This window comes from Mandrillus leucophaeus, unplaced genomic scaffold, assembly GCF_000951045.1.
Source record: "Mandrillus leucophaeus isolate KB7577 unplaced genomic scaffold, Mleu.le_1.0 Scaffold318, whole genome shotgun sequence".
Taxonomy (NCBI): Eukaryota; Metazoa; Chordata; class Mammalia; order Primates; family Cercopithecidae; genus Mandrillus; species Mandrillus leucophaeus.
This window is the reverse complement of record NW_012103343.1, coordinates 2123532-2149314: the sequence shown is the minus strand read 5'-3', so window position 1 is coordinate 2149314 and position 25783 is coordinate 2123532. Positions and strand designations below refer to the sequence as shown.

General features: G+C 37.2%; 1 protein-coding gene across 2 annotated transcripts in view; it reads left to right on the top strand.

Moving 5' to 3' along the window:
- NEB (nebulin) overlaps positions 1–25783 on the top strand; it is a 223643-nt gene that overhangs the window by 103462 nt on the left and 94398 nt on the right. Inside the window, exons 66-77 of one of the 2 annotated variants that reach the window (XM_011987847.1) lie at positions 113–316; positions 1438–1542; positions 6093–6200; positions 7352–7663; positions 8631–8834; positions 9645–9749; positions 11001–11108; positions 12560–12871; positions 14747–14950; positions 16320–16424; positions 16567–16674; positions 17062–17373. In XM_011987847.1, coding sequence (XP_011843237.1) covers positions 113–316; positions 1438–1542; positions 6093–6200; positions 7352–7663; positions 8631–8834; positions 9645–9749; positions 11001–11108; positions 12560–12871; positions 14747–14950; positions 16320–16424; positions 16567–16674; positions 17062–17373 — 2187 coding nt within the window. The remainder of the gene's footprint in view (positions 1–112; positions 317–1437; positions 1543–6092; positions 6201–7351; positions 7664–8630; positions 8835–9644; positions 9750–11000; positions 11109–12559; positions 12872–14746; positions 14951–16319; positions 16425–16566; positions 16675–17061; positions 17374–25783) is intronic. The other variant, XM_011987846.1, reaches the window with a different exon arrangement.

Below are 25783 nucleotides of genomic sequence, written 5' to 3'. Positions count from 1 at the left end.
AGGACATGTACATGAAGTTTGACTATCCAAGCTTTCTAGTGTTATTTTTTTATTTTTGAAATCATGTTAGAACAACTTCAGTAATACTCACTTTTGTGTTTAATCTCTGCAGAACATTTACAAATCTGATCTCCAGTGGCTGAGAGGCATTGGCTGGGTCCCCATTGGGTCTGTGGATGTGGTCAAGTGCAAGAGAGCTGCCGAAATACTGAGTGATAACATCTACCGCCAGCCTCCGGACAAGCTGAAATTTACCAGTGTGACTGATTCTCTAGAACAGGTGCTGGCCAAGAACAACGCCCTCAACATGAACAAGGTGAGCCCCCAATTTGTAGGAAAATAAGACAGGGCTGTATGTCATTTAAGATACCTATTGTTAATTAAGTTAGTCTCTTTTTTTTAATCCGATTAAATTGCTATCCAGTGTATAGTGATTCAGTTGAATTCTCTATTCTGTTAGGTAACAATATATGGGAGCATTTCTGCTTTGACATCTCTTGTGTAATAGCCAGAGTTAAGAATGGGACGGCTATTTTGGGTTCAAATTGTTTGAAGTCTATGAGTTAGTTATACATGGTTTGGTATGAAGGTTTCTTTCTTGCTGAGTACACATTTAGGTAAGCACAGAACAAGCAAGAAAGATGCAGGCTGGGCATTGTGGCTCACACCTGTAATCTCAACACTTTTGGGAGGCTGAAGTGGGCAGATCACTTGAGCTCAGCAGTTTGAGATTAGCCTGGGCAGCATGTGGAAACCCTGTCTCTACAAAAAATACAAAAATTACCCAGGTGTGGTGATGCGCACCTGTAGTCTTAGGTACTTGGGAGGCTGAGGTGGGAGGATCACCTGAGTCTGGAGAGGATCACCTGAGCCTGGAGAGGTTGAGCAGTGAGCCGTGACTGTGCCACTGCATTTCAGCCTGGCAACAGAGTGAAACTCTGTCTCATTAAAAAAAAAAAGAAAGATGCAAATCTTCATAACATTTATCAAAAAGAAATCTAGAGCTAGCACATACAGGTACATTTTCAGCTAATAAACTAACAACAAACAGCATCAAATAAAATCGTGGGAAAGATTTGTTAATATAACCATAGTACAGATATGGATATGAATATATGCTTGGGAAATACTTGCTTTTTATTTAATTGGGGTGGCAGTAACCTGGTTACCAAACACACATACGCAGGTGTGTATATGTGTGTGTGTGTGTTTGATTTTCTCTCTATATATATATTTTTTCCTTTCATATCTTAGTATACATTTATATTTTGTTACAATAAATATCTTGTAAAATCAAAGAGGTTGAAAGAATGTTAACATACCGCACATGGAACAGACAAGAAAGCTGGCTCTCAACTTTGTCATGGTTTCTTCATTGAAAACTTCTGTTTACAGCAAACTGTTTTTCTAATTCCTTAATCTTTTTATCCTTCACAGCGCTTATACACAGAAGCCTGGGACAAAGACAAGACCCAAGTGCATATTATGCCTGATACACCTGAAATCATGTTGGCAAGACAAAATAAAATAAATTACAGTGAGGTAAGATCATTTATTTTATTTCTTTGGTCTGGCCGCATTGATTTTTGCTGATGTAGAAATGCCAGAATTATAAAATTAATCCTCACGTAAGCCAGTTAGCTGAGTTGGCTTTTTATGCCATTTACCCTACCTTGAATATACATATCATTGTATTTAAGAATAGGTAGATAGAAAGGTAGGTAGATTAGACAGACAGACAGATAGACAGACACAAAAATATCTTCATTTCGGGAGGGAAAAAATATCTCAAGTCAACTATTAATGACTAAACATAATTTGCATTAAAAATAATTGCTATTAATCAAATTAGCACTTGCTTCAAAATTTGTGCAGTTTCTTTTCTCCAATTACCTCATCTGTAAAATAGGATTAAAATGCTTATCTTAAAGAATGTTTAAATAATGACTAAATAAGGTAAAATATTTAACATGCCCAGTGTGGAGCCTGGTGCAAAGTATTTGTTTAATAAACTTTAATGTCTCTCCTTTACACTCAAGTCACCATGAAAATTAGATGTATTTAATGTGCTCAAAATAACTTGAGCTTTATTTACAAGAACTGAAATGAGAATTCTTAAATTCACCCATTTCAAATTGCCTGAGAACAATAAAATACATTCTTTTATGCACTATCTTCAGCCTTGCTAAACTTGTCATTGCATATCTTTGCAGTCCAGAAATACCGCTGCATAAATAGCTTCTTGCTCAATTGTTCTTGCCAAAGTCAAAAATTTATATGGTTGATTCAAGAAGAATACTAATTTCTTAAACATGTTTATGCGTCTTCTTTTTTTTTTTTTTAGAAAAAAAGGAAGGCAGAGTTTTCTTCAGTTTGAGAGCACTGAAAAATTTAAGTACTAATTTAAATTAGTACTTAAATGATGACCAGATTTATTATTTTACCCATATTAATTACTTTTGCTTATAATAATGTAGCCTTAAAGAGGAGGCATGCTTATATCAAATAATCGTGACCAGTTAAATGACAAGGGTATGATTTCACTTTCTCCAGCATTATAAAACAGACCAAAGGACAAGCCTGATTATAAATATTTGATTGGCCTTGGCTTCAGTCACTTTTGAATGGGACATTTTCTCTTGGCCACAGAGCTTCTCAGTTGGATTATCTTCCCCTAGGAGGTTTATTTTATCCAAGGTAGATGAAGTTAGTTTCTATTCCAGATTATAATGAAGCTCTTAAGCCTCTCTCATTTGTTTACATTAGTGGAATTGAGGTAGATTTTTTTTTTTTCAGACTGCTGCAAGGATATTGGACTATTTTTTAATTCTAAAATTTTCAGCTGGATTTACTTTCTTTAAAATTGCATGATCATGCATTGAAGGCTCTGACTTCACCGCAGTGCAATATATTAATGTAGCAAAATTGCACTCATCCCCCATGAATACATACAAATAAATAAAAATAAAATTGCATGATCATGTTGATACCCTGAGGGATCTAAGATCACATTTCAGAATGACCCACTAGAATTTCTTCTCAACCCATTGCCCGTGATGCCTTCATTCCATAAATGTAAAACAAAACAAACACATCTATTTTTTCCTCTCAAATTCTCATTTACCTATTCTAGTTTTCTTAAGTAACAAGCTTTAAAATACATCCTTGATGATAGATAAAAGTGTTCCCTCCTTTGAAGCGCTGCATCTTTTTTAAATGTTGAAAGAATTAAAGAACTCTATTTTTTTGTCCTGAAGCCATGAGGTGATTGAAGCGCTTTTTTCCCCACTTACACCATTTTTAAAATGTGAGCATTTATTCTTTAAAAACATAATAAATGAAGTATTTGACCTTCCAGTTTCAAAAGAAACATTCCTAGAAATTTTGAAGAAAAACGAATTCCCTCTGGAATTTATCTCAAAGATATTAAATTGATTCTTATTTTTACTTTAGCTTTTTCTTATAAAATCTCATCTTGAAAAGACTGTAAACTGACACATCTTAATAATCCACTTTATAAACACAATAGTGACCCTCTAAGGTCTTAAGTCATTAAAAATATTAAGAAATATTAAGTGCCTCTGTGACATACTTAAACTCCAGATACTAGTCCAGTATCCTTAATTCAATCTAATCTGAGAATGGGGCATAAAAATGAAGTTTAATTATTTGTATCACACTTTTTCGGGATTTTCCTTACATTTAAGATTTTGTCTTTACACAGCCTCAACAATGAAAAGTACACTGAACAGCATAAAGTAGAGGGATGATAAAGCCTTATAGAACTGTAAATCATTGTAGTTTTTCCCTTAAAGCCACATATTATTTCTAAATTATTTTCCAGAACTATCTACTGCTACTGTGTCTGCTTTATCTAACTCAGTAAACCTCTTAAAGGAGGAAAGGGGGAAAGTGAAATTAAAGATTAAATTATTCAATCGTAGATTGATCTAAAGACTGCGTTTGGATATAGATGAGCTGCTTTCAAACCTCAGCAACCATTCTTGAGGTTACTCAAAGCCTTTCCAAGGGGTGAAGTGGCATGGATCGTTTTAAGTAAATCAGTTAACATTTTCCATACATATGCTCTTCTAAATTATCTGCCCAAGAATGCCCCTACAGTTTGAGTGGTGTCCCACTTCTTTCATAGTCACTCTTCTCTCACATTAAAACAAAAAAGGCATGGTTTAAAGGTGAAGAAAGAAACCAGACAACTAAATACTACTCATTCTTTTGTACTGAATTCTGGATAGAAAAGCAGCATTGCATAAAGGAAATTATTGGGACATTTGATGAAATTGGAATATTCATTGTATATTTGATAAAAAAGAGAATAGTACTAGACAATAATACTGTATCAATATATTAAATTTCCTGAGTCTGATACATATACTGTGGTTAATTAAAAATATCTTTATTCTTAGGAAATATATGGTAAAGTATTCAAGGATGAAGGCCATGATGTGTACAGTTTTCTCTTAGTCAGTTCAACAATTGAAAATAATAATAAGTAAAATGAAGAAATACATAAACACATAAAGAGAAAGAGATACAGAAAGCAAATATGGCAAAAATGTTAATAAATTGGGTAGTTGGTATTCATCGTAGCATTCTTGCAACTTTTCTGTAGGTTTGAAGTTTTGCAAAAGGTGGAAAGTATACATTTTAAAGTATTAAAACATACATTAAAATATTTGACTAAGTATGATAATATAAGGATTTCATTTTTTAAATAAAGAAAAAGAAATAGTAATACTCATCCTAGTAGTTACTATGGTGCATGTCTGAAAGTATTAAAATGAAACTTTACCAAACATGGCTGGGTGCAGTGGCTCATGCCTGAAATCCCAGCAATTTGGGAGGCTGAGGCAGGAGAGATCACTTGAGTTCAAGAGTTTGAGATTAGCAACACCCACCTCTACTAAAAAATACAAAACTTAGCTGGGCATGGTGGCACACACCTGTAATCCCAGCTACTCTGGTGGCTGAGGCACGAGAATCGTTTGAACCTGGGAGGCAGTGAGCTGAGACTGTGCCACTGCACTCTAGCCTGGGTGACAGAGTGAGACTGTCTCAAAAAACAAAAAACGACAACAATAATTTAAAAAAAGATACACACACAAAACTCTACCGGACAACTTATTTCATGATTGCCCATCAAACTTTGTAATCAAACCACCATGAGCTCCTACAAGTCTCATTAAGAGATCCAATAAATTTTTATTTTTTATGTTTAAAAATTGTTATCAAACTATATATTTATCTTGTTTTGATTTATTGAATACCAATGTTGGCAATTATGTAAAATTTTTTGTTAAGAGGATACAGAATCAGTCAAAATTTTTATCACTGGTTCACTAAAAGGGCTAAAAGTCATTGTATAGATGATTTGTTCAATGTGTGGTTCTCAAATGACACTTCCACGGAACATTTGTGTTTTGTCTTCTGTACACGTCTGTCCCACCAGAGAAATTGAACAGTGGTGGTGCTTTCTCAATTCACAGAAGAAGTTAATAAATAAAATTTTATCAGTTTTGCAGTTTTGACTCCTAAATCGTTGGTACCTGCTACCCTCATGTCTGCTAACAACTTCCAGCAGTTGATGAAATAATAGGGAGCAAATCAACATGAACAGAGAGATTCAGAAAGAGTGATACATCCTTAGTTCGGCACTAAATTTGATTATGGACACATCCTCTTAGTGGTAGTATTATTATATGTTGTTATATGATACTATTCTCTGCTAGTAAAAATGTTCCCAATTCAAATTTGGAATTAAATAAATCAACATTTCTTGGTTGCTTCATGAAAAGGGCAAATGGTGAACAATCTAAGCACAAAAGCTGTTCATTTAATGTATAACATTTATAAGATTTGTGCAAAGAGAGGTTGTGATGTTAAAACTTGCTGAATGTGAAACTTTCATTTAAATAAATATCCAAGGATAAACAGAAAGTAAGAGTTCTTTTTCTGATTTAAGACTGAACCTACTCGTGTAGTTATGAATCCAAAAGTGGACTTCCTTTGACAAAAAATATATTTTTCGAGTGAATGTGAATTCTGTATTTAAAAGCTACTCCTTCTTTCTTCAGAGCCTCTATCGTCAGGCCATGGAAGAAGCCAAGAAAGAAGGCTATGACTTGAGAAGTGATGCCATTCCCATCGTGGCTGCCAAGGCCTCTCGAGATATTGCCAGTGATGTAAGAGCTGATCAAGTCCTAACATTTCTTACCATCACGTCAGCCACACAGGGAATACAGCTGGACGTCTGTATTGGTCATCGTCCACCTTAACTCCCTTCAGTGCATAGGCAAATATATTGAGGCTTGAGATACAGATAACTTGCCCAAGATCACAAGCATCACAGAGGCATAGCCTAGACTGGAATGTGACTCATTTGACTCCCTATTTTTAGTCTTTGCTCAATAGGAGTGAGTGCCTCGATTAAAGTTAGATGTATGTAAGCTGAGCTACTCAAAACCTCAGGAGCTTCCTTGGCACACACTCAAGGCAAAGATGCCAGAAAAGAAGCAGGCTTAACTGAGTTTGCCCCATCACTTGAAAAAGAACATAGAAGGACAAGGTCTTCTTTCTATGCGGTGCACAGAACCAATATTTCTTTACCCTAAAAATGAAAACGTCAGGTCCCTGGACATCTTAAAAATTAATCCAAGAGTAGTAAAATTATTCATCTTTATAGGTTTAAAAAATTTTTAATTCTGGTTAAATATATGTATTTATATATGTATATATTATATATGTATACGTATTTGTATATATTATATATACGTATATATAATTTACCATCTTAACCATTTTCAAGTATACTGTTTGGTGGGGTTCAGTATATTCATATTGTTGTACAACAGATTCCCAGAATTTTCATCTTGTAAAACTTAAACTCTCTACCTATTAAATAACAGAAATTGTCCATTTCAAAACTATCCCTCCCAAATCATTTCTGAAGAGGAAATTATTTCTCAGACTATGCTAGAAAATTTTAATGATCCATGTAAACATACGCCCCAGGTGTGTTCTTAAATAGGCTCACTGACATGATGGATTTCTGAGACACTGTCATGGTTTATTACTGTAATTGGACTCTTCAGTATTCACTTTTTATCATTTTTTGCCAACATATGATTCTCTAGCATATATAAAGGAACTACTGTGGGGTTATTCTGTGGAGATGTGCCAATGAGCACAACAGTCCAGTATGCGGCATTACAGCAGCATGACCAGTGAAACTCCTCTGTTGCCTTAAAGATTTCATAGAAAGCACTGCCACAGAAAGAACAACAGGGAATAGCCCTTTGTGCTTCCTTCTTCTTTATTGGATTCTCTCTTTCAGTACAAATACAAAGAAGCATATCGTAAACAGTTGGGTCACCACATCGGCGCCCGAGCAGTACATGATGACCCCAAGATAATGTGGTCCCTCCACATTGCCAAAGTGCAGAGTGACCGTGAGTACAAGAAAGATTTTGAGAAATACAAGACAAGGTTCAGCAGCCCAGTGGACATGCTTGGTATCGTTTTGGCCAAGAAGTGTCAGACCTTGGTCAGCGATGTGGACTATAAACATCCTCTGCATGAATGGATCTGCCTGCCCGACCAGAATGACATCATTCATGCACGGAAAGCCTATGACCTCCAGAGTGATGTGAGTTTCCTTGATGTTAGCTCTGCTTGTTAAAAGCGGATCTGAAACGTGTCTGTGGGTTCTGAATAGTGCCGATAAACTGCAATTTGTTTGTATATTTCAAACGATTTACAATTAAATGTCTGAAAGGGTTTCCCAATGGAGGTACTACAATTTGTTTTCTCCTCCAAAAGTTCTCTGCAGGAGAGGAAATAAAGTAAATATTATCAATTCTAAACAGGCATAAATCTTCCTAGGGATTCAGGCTTCCTTTGTCTGAATCAGATGAAACTTAACCCTTAAAAATATATCACTGCAAACTTTTGGCTAAGGAAGTAAAAAAATGTGTGTGTTTGTTGGCAGACGGTAGTATGGAGATAGTGAGAGGGAAAGCATATTATGCTAAATTACTTTAATTTACATTTTACTCTTACTGATGGGGAAATTCTATTTCTTGTGTTTATCAAAACCAGTCATCTAATACTTACCAACATTCAGCATATCTATTGAGAGTAAAATAAAATGAATAATTAGGGAAATGCCAAACATATTTCTACAACATCGCATTTCCTTTATACACTTGAAGTTTTGTGATTTTTGAAGATGGAAATAACAGTGAGAATTTTTTGACTGCAGCACTCACACACCATCAGAGTATGTGGTTTTATTTGGAACTATTAGAGTACATTTTCCAAGGCTAAAAAAGCATACTTCTGTGTAAAAATCTTGTAATATTCTCATAGGCAGGACGATGTCTTTTACTTTAAAAGAAGATCTTTGATCATTCTTGGTGTACTCCTCTGTACCAAAAAAATGCTCAGAAAAAAAATATGCTTAGGATTCAATAATGCGTGTGAGTGAGTGAATTACTATGCTGGGAACCTTAACTATTCATCAGCACTTTTGCGTTTCTCTGGGATAACCCATTTTGTAACTATGAATCTGAAACACTAATTAATAAATGTGTTTGTTATCTGTTGATCTGCAGAATTTGTATAAGTCAGACCTTGAATGGATGAAAGGCATTGGCTGGGTTCCTATTGATTCCTTGGAAGTTCTTAGGGCCAAGAGAGCTGGAGAATTACTTAGTGATACTATCTACCGTCAGCGTCCAGAAACGCTGAAATTTACCAGTATAACAGACTCTCCGGAGCAGGTGCTGGCAAAAAACAATGCTTTGAACATGAATAAGGTGAGTCTTCAATCCTCACTGTTAGATATCGAAAGTTACCATGGAACAATTTTAAAATTCTGACATATTATTGCATTTTAAAGATAATAATAAGAATCATGATACCTTCTTAAATGATTTTTCCACTATAATACCATAGTTACTTAGTGATACTTCAAAATATTAAACCATTGTTAAAAGCACTGTGTGCTTTTTTCCTTTTTTTTCTTCTTTTTTTTTTTTTCTTTGTGACAAAGTTTCATTCTTGTCACCCAGGCTGGAGTGCAATGGTGTGATCTTGGCTCCCTGCAACCTCCACCTCCTGGGTTCAAGCAATTCTCTTGCCTCAGGCTCCCGAGTAGCTGGGATTACAGGAGCCTGCCACCACGCCCAGCTAATTTTTGTATTTTCAGTAGAGACGGGATTTCACCATGTTGAAGGCTGGTCTCAAACTCCTGACCTCAGGTGATCCACCCATCTCGGCCTCCCAAAGTGCTGGGATTACAGGTGTGAGCCACCGCACCCGGCCTAAAGTACTATGTGCTTCTGATTGGATTAGTAGGTTGTTAAAAAAAATACTGTGTGCAATAACTCTTACCTAGAAATTATTTTAAATACTTCAATCCAATTATACTTTTCATAACTGATAAGTCCTTTAATAGTTAGATTCTTGAAATAATTTTAATAAGAAACAAAGGTAAGGAATTTATGCAGCTTTAATAATTTTATTTCTACCTTGTATACAAGAGAGATGATTGGCACATAATCAAAAGAATAATATCTGTGAACACAAAAACAATTTCTCAATCTTTTTTTTTTTTTTTTTTGTAGCGCTTATATACTGAAGCCTGGGACAATGACAAGAAAACTATTCATGTCATGCCCGATACACCAGAAATCATGTTAGCCAAACTCAACCGAATAAACTACAGTGATGTAAGTAAACTGTTGATCTTGTAATGAACAGAAAGGCGAAAAATGAACCATTGTAGCTGTTTTCTTAGGAAAATGTTTTGACTAATTTATTACACATACTCCGAACTACCATTTTCAGTAGAAGAGATAGTTCTCACTTGATTCAGTTTTGAGCTATGTGGTGGTCCACAAAGTAGACTACCATTTTATTAACGGGTTATCAGTAATTGAATATTATTATGAATAAATATCCCCATGGGAATTATACTTTAAAAACTTTCCCCTACAGGTCAATGTGGATATCAAGTCATTATTTTATTCAGCAGCTAGCGGGTAGGCAAGGACTAGGTTTGAATCTGGTGAGTTAGTAAGCCGCATATTCTTTTGCTGCTCCAGTACGCTCTGATAATCATTTGATGTTAACATTTTTCCAGGCATTTCTGCCAGAACCAACATTTTCATAAGGGCAATGATCCTGAAATCTTGGGTCCATAGATGCATCATTGTCTGAGATAACAGTCCACAGCAAAATAAGAAAAAATAAGCACAATGCATTGAGTTTTTCATAAAACTAAATAGATTACATTTTAAAATATTGCCCTTATTTTTTATCCTTCTTTTGTATTAAGATGGCCTTTTATATTATGATGACAATAATAAATAGTGTGTTTTGTTTTGTTTGAGATATAGTTTCATCCTGTCACCCTGGCTGGAGTGCAGTGCCACAATTTCGGCTCACTGAGACCTCCGCCTCCTGGGTTCCAGTGATTCTCCTGCCTCAGCCTCCCAAGTAGCTGGGACTACAGGCGCACGCTACCATGCCCAGCTAATTTTTGTATTTTGAGTGGAGACGGGGTTTCACCATGTTGGCCAGGCTGGTCTCTTCTCAAACTCATGACCTCAAGTGATCCACCCACCTCAGCTTCCCAAAGTGCTGGGATTATAGGCGTGAGCCACCACGCCTGGCCAATAAATAATTTTTTCTTTTTTTTCTTTTTACATCTGCTTGTTTGGCAAATAAAATTTTGCCAACCAAATGTTGATTTCCCCCCCCATTTTTTGGTTGAAATTTACAAGTCAATAAATCCCAATGTTTGGAACATATGTCTTAAAAATCCTAAGCACCCATGAGGCAAAGCTATCTATAAACGCACCCTAATAATTGACTTTTTGGATTATTTCTGTAGTTTAAATGAGGACAAAGAAAATGTAATAATAAACAGCTTCACTTTTTATGGAAGGAGTAATGAATAATGACTTTCTTTTCTACAGAAACTCTATAAACTTGCTTTGGAAGAGTCCAAGAAGGAAGGCTGTGACTTGCGTCTGGATGCCATTCCAATCCAAGCAGCCAAGGCTTCAAGAGAGATTGCTAGCGATGTAAGTGGATGTTTTTGGAAAAGCCATTTCTTACTCAAAGATGTTGACAAATAGAAGCTTTCAGAATTTTTCTTGCCAGAAATTTAGTTACCCCTACAGGTCTCAATTCCCTTTGGTGATTTTTCCCTATACAAAATTGTAAATGGAAAAAAAGAAAGAAAAGCACAAAATTCTAGACCCATTATACCTGTCAATCAATCAAAAATAGAGACACACTATTTTTAAAAAAGCATTTGATGGACACCAAAAATGGGTTCATATTTTTGAGCCTCAGAAATTGAACACTCCATCTTCAAAAAAAAAAAAAAAAAAAAAACAACCAAAAATACAAATACATAGAAAACTGAACAGCAGTTGACCTAGATGTTTGTGAAATTAAAGGGATTAATTTATTCCCTTTAAATAACATGTGGGAAACAGCCAATATACATGTAAACTCTTCCTTACTACTTCTATCTATTTATTCTGGCATTAAAAGAAAACTAGATGGATACGTTTTAGAGATTTGTTTTGTCCTTTGTAACTCCTAATTGGTGACATGTCCCTCACTGGACACAAGAAAAGGTGGCGAAGTAAGCAAAGCTTTTTCTCAGCATGCTCTCGCCTCTTCTCTACTTTTCTTCACATGCAAAACACCTCCTAAGGGTGCCCGGTGTCCTCATTCTGTAACAAGCCTCCTTAGGACTCAAATCCAGACTTTCCCTCTTCTGGAAGGGCCTCATGCCGTAGACATATGCTTCATTCCTTCTGTAAACTAAAAAGTATCTGAAACAGATCTCAACCAATTTAGAAGTTTATTTTGCCAAGGTTAAGGACACACGCCCTATTATCAAAACTTTTCTTGCTGTTAAGCTGGAGAAGCCCACACCATAATCATCTCATGGTGAAATGTACCATAATGTGTTATTCTTGAATCTTAAAGGTAGAAAAGCTGACTCATAGTGAAAGCTCAGTGGTGTTGATAGGCTAATAAGAGTCATTTCCTGGTGACACATAAACTCTATCTAAATGTAACACATATCCTTGACTGAGAAGTCTATTATAAGTTCTAATAAGGGAACTATTCTAAAATTTTCTTAATGTCAAACAGTTTTGGGAAAATAACTATGTCTTTAAGTAGATGCTCCATTAGATTGTACAATATATTTACCTCTACTTGTTAAGGAATCAAATGTAAACTAAGCAGTGTGGTATAATGAGGAGGAAAAATATTAGGAACGAGAAGCTCTTCATTCTAGGCTCATGCTGCCACCTGCTTGTGGTGTGACTGTGCAAATCACCAAACCCCTGCTAGGTTCAGGTTTTGACTTTTAAAAATAGGGTTGATGATATTCACCTTTCTCCTTCACAATAGTGATGGGGAAAAGAAAAAGAAACAATGTGTGTGTGAACCTGTGAAACATGATTATGTAAGATGTCCTCGTCATTATACTCTTATCTCTTTTCTTTAGTACAAGTACAAGGAAGGCTACCGCAAACAGCTTGGCCACCACATTGGGGCCCGGAACATTGAGGATGACCCGAAGATGCTGTGGTCCATCCATGCGGGCAAGATCCAGAGTGACAGGGAGTACAAGAAGGACTTTGAGAAGTGGAAGACCAAGTTCAGCAGCCCAGTGGACATGCTGGGGATGGTGATGGCCAAGAAGTGTCAGATCCTTGTAAGCGACATAGACTACAGGCATCCCCTGCATGAATGGATGTGCCTGCCTGATCAGAACGATGTCATTCAGGCTCGGAAGGCCTATGACCTGCAGAGTGATGTGAGTGGCTCCAATATTCTTCAGTAATGGTTTAGAAAAGCATTCTAACTCTTTTGGCCATGGAATCTTTCCAGTCTGGTGAAACCTACAGATACCTCGTTAGGATAATGTTCTGAAATGCACAAAATAAAATATGTGTTTAATTTCAAAATAAACCAATCATATTGAAATATCATTATCAAAGTATGAAAGCAAACCTGTAATGTGCTTTTCACGAACACATTAAGTAAAAAGTTATAGCAGTGACTGTAATAACTAATTTCAAAGAAGTGATGAGCATAAATACTTTAAGACATCAGCAACAACTCGTATTAGTCTGTTCTCACATTGCTAGAAAGAACTACCTGAGACTGGGTAATTTATGAAGAAAAGAGATTTAATTGACTCACAGTTCCATGGGTTGTGCCGGAGCATGGCTGGAGAGGCCTCAGGAAACTTACAATCATGATGGAAGGTGAAGGGGAAGCAAGCACATCTTCACATGGCGGAACAGGAGAGAGAGAGCAAAGGGGGAAGTGCTACACACTTTTAAACACCCAGATCTCATGAGGATTCACTATCCAAGGGGGAAGTCCCCCTCCATGATCCAATCACCTACCACCAGGCTCCTCCTCCAACATCCAGGATTACAATTCATCATGAGATCTGGATGAAGATGCAGAGCCAAACTATATCAAACTATAATAGGACATAAAAAGATTTGAGATTTCTAAAGCTGACAAAGTCAGGTATAGTGTGAATACTACTATAATGTAATACTTATAATGGAATGAAATGCTATATTTCAGTTAGAGGTTAATGAAAATGAGAGGATGTTACATATTTTTTCTATCCAAGTTCACTGATGCCAAGTTAAGAATTCCTGTTCTAAACAACCTAATTTTCCAAATGAATCAATTGCATTATAATTTTGTGTCTATTTAACTTATAGGAATTATCTATTATAACTTCTGAAAGGAAGTTTAAAAATGAATTATACCTATTAAGACATTTTGTCTAAGAAACCTGAGAACAATAGCTCCCTAGAAATATGTTAGACACTTCTGTTGTTGGCCAATAGAGTCCTTTGGAGACTCAAATATTACCTCATTGATATGGTAGCTCCTTGTTTTAATCAAGCTCTGATTAAATCAAGCACTTTTGGAAGAATGATAAAAGCAGTGACAGTTAAAAAAAGAGAGATTCCCCAAAAGCTATAAAAACAAAAAGAATTGTTAACCTTCCTTACAAGAAAAATTTCCCTTCAACCAATTGTTTATATTCAAAGAAGAAAATGAAAGAAAAAAAATGTATCTGTTTACTTGAATTCTAATACAAGAAAGAGGATGGAGGATAAGATAAATATGAGTAAAAAGAGATGTACTCTTTGACTTGGAAGTGTGTACATAGAAACATACGAAAAAAGATGTCTTTTTATCCCTCAAAAAACACATTAATGCAACATGTGGTCAACCAGTAATGCTCATTTCTTCTCTATATGCCAAGACAAGCTGTGAAAGCCACTGCCCAACAACATAGGAGCCAACTGTATTGCAACCCAGTACGGTTTCCATAAGAGGAAGTAGGGGCCATCAAATCAGAGAAGAAACACTTTGCTTCAGGAGGCAGGCAGTAATTTCCTTAAAGTGGTTTTGTATCGCTGAAAATGAATAGCATTAAAGAGATTTCTGTGAGTCTTTAAATCAGTAAATATTGGCTACCTTCAGGAGCCAGGCATTTAACTAGCCATTCTAAACCAAAGTAAAGCAATCCTGTGGGTCTTCCCAGAAATTTACGAAAATAAGATTCAGACTTATACATTATCCATGTATGTTAAGTCAGGCAGCAGGCTGTCTAGGTGACATCTATAAATATTTGACATTATTTCATTTTCAGGCTATTTACAAATCTGACCTTGAGTGGCTGAGAGGAATAGGATGGGTTCCCATTGGCTCTGTAGAGGTCGAGAAGGTGAAGAGAGCTGGAGAAATCCTGAGTGACAGGAAGTATCGCCAGCCTAGAGACCAGCTCAAATTCACATGCATTACAGACACTCCGGAAATTGTCCTCGCAAAGAATAATGCCCTGACAATGAGCAAGGTGAGTCTCCAGCTGTTTCCTGTTGCCAGAATCATACCTTCCACAGATTTGGCTCATAATGTAGGAAATTCCCTAAGGGTTCCCTGAGAAAGGAGGTGTCATAGGCCTAATTCTCATGCAGCCCTTTAACAGAGCATCTACTTGAATTAAAGGTGACCCTGTGTGCTCTTCTCAATACCCTGCCCCCTAATTCTCTGAAGTCTAGGGATTTCTACTGTCTCATAGTTCTATAACTGAGATCCATCTTTGGATGTCTGAATAAGCCTGGAATGATTTCCCTGGAGTGATACAGTCACCCTTCTGAGCAGTGACCTGGAAACATCACAAATGCATTACCCTTCATTACACATTCTCCTAGGCAGAGCAGATTCAGGCCACTTACGTGTCTTTAGCCATCTGGTAAGGAATATAAGCCATTTTACATTTCATTCTGAGGCTGGGAAACACATAGTGTTTCATAGCAATGCTGGTATACATTCAAATTGGTTGCTTGGGTTGCTCCTCCACATTAGGTTATGGAAATCCACTTTTGAAAGCTAGCTGCTATTTTTGCTTTCAGTTTTATTACACAAGATAGATGATCATTTGTTTCATCCAAAGTTTCATCAATCTATTTTTATCCAATGCGTCAGCCCTTAATATGCATATTTTAGATTGACTTGAACTTGAATTCTCCAACACCTGCCTGGAAACTTTCCAATCGTTAGGCTAGTACAATTGAGTGCTCAGTACAAATATGAAAGTGGCTTCAGACAGCAAACTCCGGAGTCTGGGGTATACAACTCCAGAAACTCTTTTATATCCATCAATAGCAACCATGATGATAACACCAATAGGAATCACCAAAAAATCGTTGAGTATCTGCTGTGACTTGGGCATTTTATATATGTTATGGATCATCTTCAAAAAATACTAAATAAAAAAGAAAGATTATCCCCCTCTCAGAAATGAGGAATGTGAAGGGTTATGTACCTTTCTCAAGATCACACAGCTTGGAAATAGTAGAGTTGAGTTTGCACTTGGGATTGACTCTGAAGTCTAGGGATTTCTACTGTCTCATAGTTCTACAACTGAGCTCCATCTTTGGATGTCTGAATAAGCTTGTGATTCACTGGATGAAAAGAATCACTAATAGTAACCATTATATTGCATCATATTAATTATGAAACCATTGTACAGCTATTTAAATATTGCTATGTTTTACTTTCCCCATGACCCTTTTACTTCCCTCACCTCCCACAAGCATTAGAAAGAGCTATTGTATAGTTAAATGCGAGTTAAATTTGCTAACAACTGTAATGATGTTATTGGCTTTAACAAAAGGTCTTATACTCCCTCTCCCCATGCCCCACCCCGCCCTGCCCTGTAGCATTTATACACCGAAGCTTGGGATGCTGACAAAACCTCCATCCACGTGATGCCAGACACCCCAGAAATCCTGCTGGCCAAGAGTAATTCTGCCAATATCAGCCAAGTAAGAGATTTCCTGATTGTTGCTTAAACCTTTCTAAGAGTAATTAAAATGCTTTTTCCACTGTAACAGTTTCCTTTCTGGAACTGGCCTATTACCTTCCTCAAACACTCTTATTTTCTGTCATCTATTATCCCTTCCCTAGAAACTTTACACCAAGGGATGGGATGAATCAAAGATGAAGGACTATGATCTGAGAGCAGATGCTATTTCCATCAAAAGTGCCAAGGCCTCCAGGGACATTGCCAGTGACGTGAGTACCTTCCATCTAACCCTCTGTGGTCTCCACCGTGCTGAACAACCCAGAGGGTGGTTGGTGGACCACACTCTGTAGTTATTTCCACATGTACCTTCCTGTCCTACTTCCTACCTCCCAAGACCATTCCCTTTGTTGTTACAGAGAATAAAAATACATTTTGGCATTATAGTTAGAGTTGCTACAGGGAATGCTTTCACCAAGGAAGATATATGATTATAATCATTTTTATAACAGTATAAAACATTGCTTTTAAATATAATAGTTCAGAAATGCCAAAATATTTGTAAAATAAAATTCTTGTCCATTTCATGTTGTCTGTAATTGTCAGCATGAGCATGGTTTTAAACTTGGATGTCTCCATCTGTATTTCTGGCATTTTAGTACAAATACAAGGAAGCCTATGAGAAACAGAAAGGCCACCACATTGGAGCCCAAAGCATTGAAGATGATCCCAAGATTATGTGTGCCATACATGCAGGAAAAATTCAAAGTGAAAGGGAGTACAAGAAGGAATTCCAGAAGTGGAAGACCAAGTTCTCTAGCCCAGTGGACATGTTAGGCATCTTGCTGGCCAAGAAATGTCAGACTTTGGTCAGTGATATTGATTATCGCAATTACCTGCATCACTGGACATGCATGCCCGATCAAAACGACATTATCCAAGCAAAGAAGGCCTATGACCTGCAGAGTGATGTACGTAACATGAATTTTGGGAAAGGGGGAAGGGGAAGACGTACATTTGTTCATTGTCCAGTCAGTGCCTCTGTGGACAGCCCCCTGGGCTGTGCACTGCACAAACCCGGGGGTGGGGCTGGGGGTACCATTCATATTGTTTAATATAAAATCCATATTTAGTAGTTACGTAGTGGGAAGCAAAAATAGAGATAAGCCTTAGTGAGGTCGTGTCCTTTATTCCCCAGCCTAGATTCCAGACTTTTTTTTCCATGTCATTTGTAACTTCTGGCAATGAAAACATATTTCAGACAAATATAAATCATCTGAATGTTTTTAAAATAATTGCTGCTATTATGCTAGCTCCAAAACACTAAACAGCATTTCCTTGGGTCAATATCACAGGATTAAAATGGAATCCAATTCAGCAAAATTTTTCTTTAAAAATTTTCAATTATAAAATTTTTTGAAATATCAAATAATTATATGAAATTCAGCATTATTACTATATGTTATTCATGGCTAGTATAAATAATTATGTTTTTGCAAATTACTTCTGTCATCAATGTTAAAAACCCTGAATCATGTGAGATCACAGGTCTTACTTTTTTGGAAGTACAGTCTCCTGCATTTATCATCCCTTCAACCCCCATGTGCTTTATTTTTCAGCTAAGGATTGGTATGTCTAACACTTAAAATTTTTTTTTTTTTTTGGTTTTTGTTTTTTGAGATGGAGTTTCGCTCTTGTCGCCCAGGCTGGAGTGCAATGGCACGACCTCGGCTCACTGCAACCTCTGCCTCCTAGGTTCAAGCGATTCTCCTGCCTCAGCCTCCCAAGTAGCGGGGATTACAGGCATGCGCCACCATGCCTGGATAATTTTTTATTTTTAGTATAGGTGGGGTTTCACCATGTTGGTCAGAAATGGTATTTTTGTCTGACATCTTCTTTATAGAGTGTGTATAAGGCAGACCTGGAGTGGTTGCGTGGCATCGGCTGGATGCCAGAAGGCTCAGTGGAAATGAACAGAGTGAAGGTTGCTCAAGACCTCCTGAATGAAAGACTCTATAGGACACGACCAGAAGCTTTGTCATTCACCAGCATTGTTGACACTCCTGAAGTTGTCCTGGCAAAAGCCAATTCTCTGCAAATAAGTGAGGTAAGAACCATCGTACTATCAAGCTTTCCTGGTTCTGGGTTCTGTTTTTCAATGATACCACCCAAACCGAGTCCATAGACTGGACTTCTTCAAAGAATTTTGGTGAGAGGAGCAACTCTAAAAATGTCTTCACTAGTGAAGACACACTGAAAATAGAACTCTCACCAACACCAACAGGCCTTTCTTCTACCACACATACACACTTTGAAGCACTGCGATGAAAATGTCACTCCATGGCAACTCAGGAACACAAATATTTGTTGACCTCATATTAAATACTGAGACATGTAGTGTCATGCTACGTAATAATAGAACATTGTATTAGTCCAGATTCTCTAGAGAAACAGAACCAATAGGGTGTGTGTGTGTGTGTGTGTGCGTGTGCGTGTGTGTGTACACACACACACAGAAAGAGACAGACTTTAAGGAATTGGCTCCTGAGATCATAAAGGCTGGCAAGTCCAAAGCCTGCAGGGTAAGCCAACCGGCTGGAGACTGAGGGATGTGTTGCAATTCAAACCCAAAGGCCATCTGCTGGCAGAATTCCTTTTTACGGGGGAGGTTTGTCTTTTCTATCAAGGTCTTCAACTAATTAGATGAGGCTCACCCACATCATGAAGGGTAGTCTGCTTTACTTGGAATCTACTGATTTAAATGTTAACTTCATTCTAACAATACTTTCACACAAACACCTAAGATAATGTTTGACTAAATGTCTGGGTGCTGTGCCCCAGCCAAGTTGACACATAAAATTAACCATTATAAACATACGTAAAAACATTTTTCCAGATTGAGTAGTTAGCCAAGGCTTACATTAGCTAACTATTAGCTAAACATTAGCTAAGACTTAAATGTTTCAGATATTGATTTCCTGTTTCCCTTCTCTCCACAGAAACTGTATCAAGAAGCCTGGAATAAAGATAAAAGCAACATCACCATTCCTTCTGATACTCCGGAGATGCTGCAGGCCCACATCAATGCCTTGCAAATCAGCAATGTAAGTGGCACGAACATGAAGTGTAGAAGCCTTTATAGGCAATATCTGTCCGCTCATGGAGAATGTTACAGCAGACAAATTACCTACCTTGCAATGTTTGTGGCTTTTGGTGCTAGACATTTTCTCTTTAGCTACCAGTCCCAATGCAATATGAATGGAATTCCTCTCTCTTAACTGTGTGCTTGGATACACCACTGGGTGCCTAGACTGCAGGAATTGGGACACCTGAATCCTTTTGGTGTCCTCCTTCACTCTTAACAGTCTCTGTTATCATCTTAGGTTTTTTAAATTGATCCAGGACTTTATCATTTGACATCAAGGCCATAAGAAAGACAAAAGACCATTTTTAATTACATCCAAATGGCAGGCTATATATGATATCTATGTCACAACCCTTTAGCGAAACTTCTGAAGTCAAAGGGCAAAATTAGGGGGAGAAAAATCTTATCAGATCTTACCCGATACCTTGATAAAGGTTCTCTGGCTTCCCCACTAATCCTTAGGTTCCATGTACTTGTAGTGGGATATTTTCAAACACATACCATATTGTGATGGATGCAAATATTCAAACATTAATAGAGTTTGATGTTTAGCTTTGAAATTTTAACCGGAAGTATCCTGTACACTACAAAGGAAATGGACAACAACCAGAAGAACCCGGAAATGAATGCTTTTTTCTTATACTGAGTACATTACAGTATGATTTATATTATGACAAATTTGAGTATATTTGCTTATTTTTCCATTCTTGTAAACAAACCTATATTTTCCCCCTATAGAAACTCTACCAAAAAGACTGGAATGAGTCCAAGCAGAAAGGCTATGACATAAGGGCAGATGCCATTGAAATCAAGCACGCCAAAGCCTCCAGAGAAATTGCCAGTGAGGTACGCTTCCTTCTTTTTTTCTTGCGGTTTTTCTCCTCTACAAAACAAGCAGGGAGACTATTTTTCAAGAATTTTGTGTTTAAAAAAAATCTGTGTAAATAATTGCATCTCATCCTGTGTTAGAAGCTTTCTCTATTTGAAAATACTAAAATGGAATGGAAAACATTAAAGTTAGCATAGATGAGGTATATGTGTAAATTTACTTTGATGCTGTTACAAAGTAGAAACAAAACATCATGAAGAGTCTGTATTAAATTCCTGGGAAAATTCAGGGCCCAATACAATGTCATTTTATCTCTAAAATATTTCTGACATTCTCCACAAATATAAATCACAGATGATAGTTTCATATAAGACTTAAGGCTGAAATCACATTTATATGCAAGATTTTATACTGGAGGCTTATGTAGAATACTCATAGTAATCTTTTGAAGTTCATTTAATTCTAATTTTAAAACTTACTAGTGGTCAAAATAATTATGCTACCAGCTGGGCATGGTGGCTCACGCCTGTAATCCCAGCACTTTGGGAAGCTGAGGCAGGCAGATCACCTGAGGTCAGGAGTTCAAGACCAGCCTGGCCAACATGGTGAAATCTCGTGTCTGCTAAAAATACAAACAAACAAACAGATTAGCTGGGCTTTGTGACAGGAGCCTGTAATCCCAGCTACTCAGGAGGCTGAGGCAGGAGAATTGCTTGAACCCGGGAGGCAGAGGTTGCAGTGAGATCACACCATTGCACTCCAACCTGGGCAACAAGAGTGAAACTGCATCTCAATAAAAATAAAAATAAAATAATTATGCTACCAAGCCCACCCTGCCCCCAGCTCCAACTCTTTAAGTCACCTTGTTCCCTTTCTCTGAGTTCTTCTCTGCTTTTTGTCATGTAGCCACTTGTTTCCCCCTCCTCATTCTTCATTTTTGCCTCTAATAACCATAGCTGGTCCACGTTATCTGCTTTATTCCCAGTTTTCTCTCTTTGTTCAAACTTGCCTATGTTGTCCAAACATAGGAAATAAACAGAAACCATCTCACCCTAGTCCTAAGACACTCATCAGATGGAAACTCTTGTCCACAGAACTTTTGTTGTTATCTTCTGATTCAAGCTACAACCTTGCTTTCCATCCTTGAAACATGCATCTTTCGTATCTGTTTCCAAAAACACACACACGTGACCTCTCCGTACCTGAGGTTCCTTCAGTACTCTTAGGAGATCATTTGACCTGATGTTGCACTTGTCAGGGAAACTTGGTGATGGAGATTATCACCTGTGCCTTGTTTTCCCCACCTGGAATATATGTTAATAATAGTATCTACCTCATAGAGACATTGTGACAATGAACTGTCATCATAATTGCTGCCAGTCAATGATTTTTTGACCGAAAAACACAGTAGTTTCACAGGGATCTACCCAACACATTTGAAGTAGTCATAATAGTGTCTGGCATAGAGTAATTACTTAGTAAATGTTAGCTATTGTTTTTATTACTCTTGTTCACCATACCATCTCCTGATTTACTCATGTCCTCTCTGAAACTGCCTAAAATCGTATTATCTAACTCCTTTAATGTGAACTGAAATGTATAATGACGGCCAATGTTGAGCCAATTTATACCAAGGCTGAGAAAACATTCTGAAACCATTTAAAGAAAACCCCTCTTAATACATTATTTTCATATGTCTTTTTTATCTGACTTCTTACTACTTTAGTACAAATACAAAGAAGGTTACCGTAAGCAACTGGGCCACCACGTGGGTTTCCGTACCCTACAAGATGACCCCAAGTTGGTGTGGTCTATACATGCTGCCAAGATCCAGAGTGAGAGAGAATATAAGAAAGCTTATGAGAAGTCCAAAGGAATTCACAACACACCGTTGGACATGATGTCAATTGTTCAAGCCAAGAAATGCCAGGTCCTGGTTAGCGACATTGATTATCGCAATTATCTGCACCAGTGGACGTGTCTGCCAGATCAGAATGATGTGATCCAGGCCAAGAAAGCCTACGACCTGCAGAGCGATGTGCGTATATTATCACCAGACCCTGGGGAGATGTGTATTTGTGTATTTAATCCCAGTGCATTCCCCAGAGGCATAATTTAAATGGTAATCTTAATAGAACCTAACATATTCTGTACAATTCATGGTAGCAGAGTTTTCCCCAAACATTTTCTATCTTAAAGACGACTCCTCCTTATGGTAGCAAGACCTTATTCACCAAGATGAAAATCAGTCTCTTATTCTGTGTAATTAGGTAGAAAATATCAGTTGCAGCTACTCTGAGCCATTACCTTTGCATAATCAGATGTATATTTCAGAAGTAGATGTAAGCATAAGGAAATGTTGGATTTCATGTTTACTTGACACAGAAAAAGACAGAGGTGGGGGGCAGGGTGGATATAGATATAGGTATGTATTTTTTTCTCATTATGCCTACATCTAAGGTTCTTTACCTCCTAAAATCCAACTCATGTTATTCCCAGTGGTACATAAAAGGCAGACTTCAAGTGATGAGTGTAGAAACTAATCCAAGCATACAAAGTTACGTGCCATTGCTGGCTGCCGTTCCACCAAGTGCCACTTGTGAGCCGTGTTCCAATTCCTGCAGGATACTCTAAACTTCTCCTATGTGTGCCATAGAGATAACACCCAATATTAACATTTAATGTTGATCCTTGAGTTTTATGAGACTAGCCAGCTAACTGATTTAAATAGAGGTGGTGTGTGGTTTGCAAGCATCGAACTCCTATAGGCAACTTTGACTCTTCCCCACTCTGTGTTCCTATCCTTCATGTAGAACTTGTACAAGTCAGACCTGGAATGGCTGAAGGGTATTGGATGGTTGCCAGAGGGTTCTGTGGAAGTGATGAGAGTGAAGAACGCCCAGAATCTCTTGAATGAAAGGTTGTATCGTATAAAGCCTGAGGACCTCAAATTTACCAGCATTGTTGACACCCCGGAAGTAATCCAGGCAAAGATCAATGCTGTACAGATCAGTGAGGTAAGCCCAGGTGGATGATGTTTTCAGACAAATGGAAGAAATCTCAGTCAAGAAGAATTTTAAACATGAACTTCAGACTCTTCATGTCAGCGTCAGGATCTGAAACACGCATGTATCCAGATAGATCTTTGTGTAGTCAATCTCTTAGCAGCCACTGTATCTCATTTGCTTTGCTAAGTGTTTGGTCAATGCACATGTGGTGGGCATCTTCATGTTCTGCACACCCTGATACACACTTTGATCACATTTGGAGATCCAGACCGTGATACAGGCCCACCACTTAGTGCTATAATCACAAAATTGCCACTTCTTTGTTGCTTGAAATAGGTTGAGAAGTCTAGGGACAACCCCAATATTAGACATTATGGCAGTTATTCAGACCAAAAACATCTAGGTCCCGCATAGCAATGGGGATCATCAGAGCTATCTGCAATGTGGAGTCACCCATCAGATAATTAGATGTGAGTAAATGGAAAAGGATTAATTTTACTACCATATTTCTAACTCATTTTAAATTATGTTGTATCACACATAAATGTGTTCCTTTTGAAGTCACTATTGGCACCTTTTAAATGAAAGTGCAAATGAGGCCAGGTGCAGTGGCTTATGCCACATATAATCTACGTTTATATCGGAGAACATCCAAAAGGAACTTTTCATTTTACTTATTATTTAAATATAAAATTAGATTTACTGATTTAATCTTACTTAAAAATTTTAATTTACTTACAATGTTAGTTTTAATTTGTTATAAAATTCACTTATAATTTTATTCATCATCCATTTATTCTAGTATGTTTTATGACTTTTATAATTTCGTTTATGTGGTGATTGACTTATTCACTAATCAACCATTCCACTGTTTTTCATTTTTACCAGCCATTGTATCGCGATGCCTGGGAGAAAGAGAAGGCTAACGTGAACGTGCCGGCTGACACTCCCTTGATGCTGCAATCCAAAATCAATGCTCTGCAGATCAGCAATGTAAGGCAGCACACATCGTTTGCTTTTCAGAGTGCTCTCTGCCTAACCAAACCTTTTATCATATACCCCAAAGAGAGTTTGGCAAAAGGCATTTTCTTCCCATTCTTTTTATTTCTAGTCTTTAAGTTAATAAGTAGCTGTGTGGGTCTGCCTGTGTCTGTATACCGTACATCTCAATGTTTGTTGGAAGGAAAAATGGAATGGTTTCTCCAAAAACACAGCATAAAACTTATAGATACACATAGAATAATATCTAGTTTTCATTTTTTAGTAGGCCATCCATCATTGCTTTTTCCTTGTAAAAGCCAAACAATATGTATTTTTTTCTGATTTTTACATGAGTTATTATCTCCTAAGTTTCCTTCTTCAAAAAATAATTATTGGGAGAGAGCTTTACTAAATGTCATTAAAAATCTATTGGAATTCAAGCTCAATATGAAACCAGACTCTTTTACAAATCTTAACGAGAGATTAATGTTCAGTGTAACTGTTACTATTTTTATATACATCAGTGACGCTGACTCAGTTGTGCCCTCTTCAGATTGACTGTGGTATTGCACTCTGTTTTCAGAAACACTACCAGCAAGCTTGGGAAGATGTCAAGATGACTGGTTATGACTTGCGAGCAGATGCCATTGGGATCCAGCATGCCAAGGCTTCCAGGGATATTGCCAGTGATGTAAGAGCTCCTCCTTGCCCAACTGGAACAAACACTAACTAGTAGAAACAGAGGGAGTTTAACTTATGCCCTTTGAATTATATTTAAATGGATTGGGTCATCGTTATTAGTATATTTTTAAATCCTAAATCTAAGAACAACTCTTACAATTTGAGGATCCTTTTGCATCTATGTTTGGTTCTGCAACTCTTACATTTAAGCACAGATTTTGATTTTCTTTTCAATATCTTCACAATATCACTTAATTTACAAGTACTTAAAGAGATTCAATTTCATAGTACAAAGAATTCTGTTGTTACTCAAAGTGTGGCATGCATACTACTGGTGGTTCATATAATAATTTTATGTAGTACATGCACAAGTATTTTTTTTAAATAGTTATATGGCTGTTTTAATGTGTGCTAGAAAAAAAATTTTTTTCCCCATTTAGGTAGGGTTATACATTTTAAAATAAAATTTTAAAATAAGTTTATAATTAAAAATTATTTCAGGCCGGGCACGGTGGTTCATGCCTGTAATCCCAGCACTTTGGGAGGCCAAGGCTGGTGGATCACTTGAGGTCAGGAGTTCGAGACCAGCCTGGACAACATGGTGAAACCCTGTTTTTACTAAAAATACAAAAATTAGCCGGGCATGGTGGTGGATGCCTGTAATCCCAGCTACTCGGGAGGCTGAGGCAGGAGAGTCACTTGAACCCGGAAGGCGGAGGTTGCAAGTGAGCCGAGAT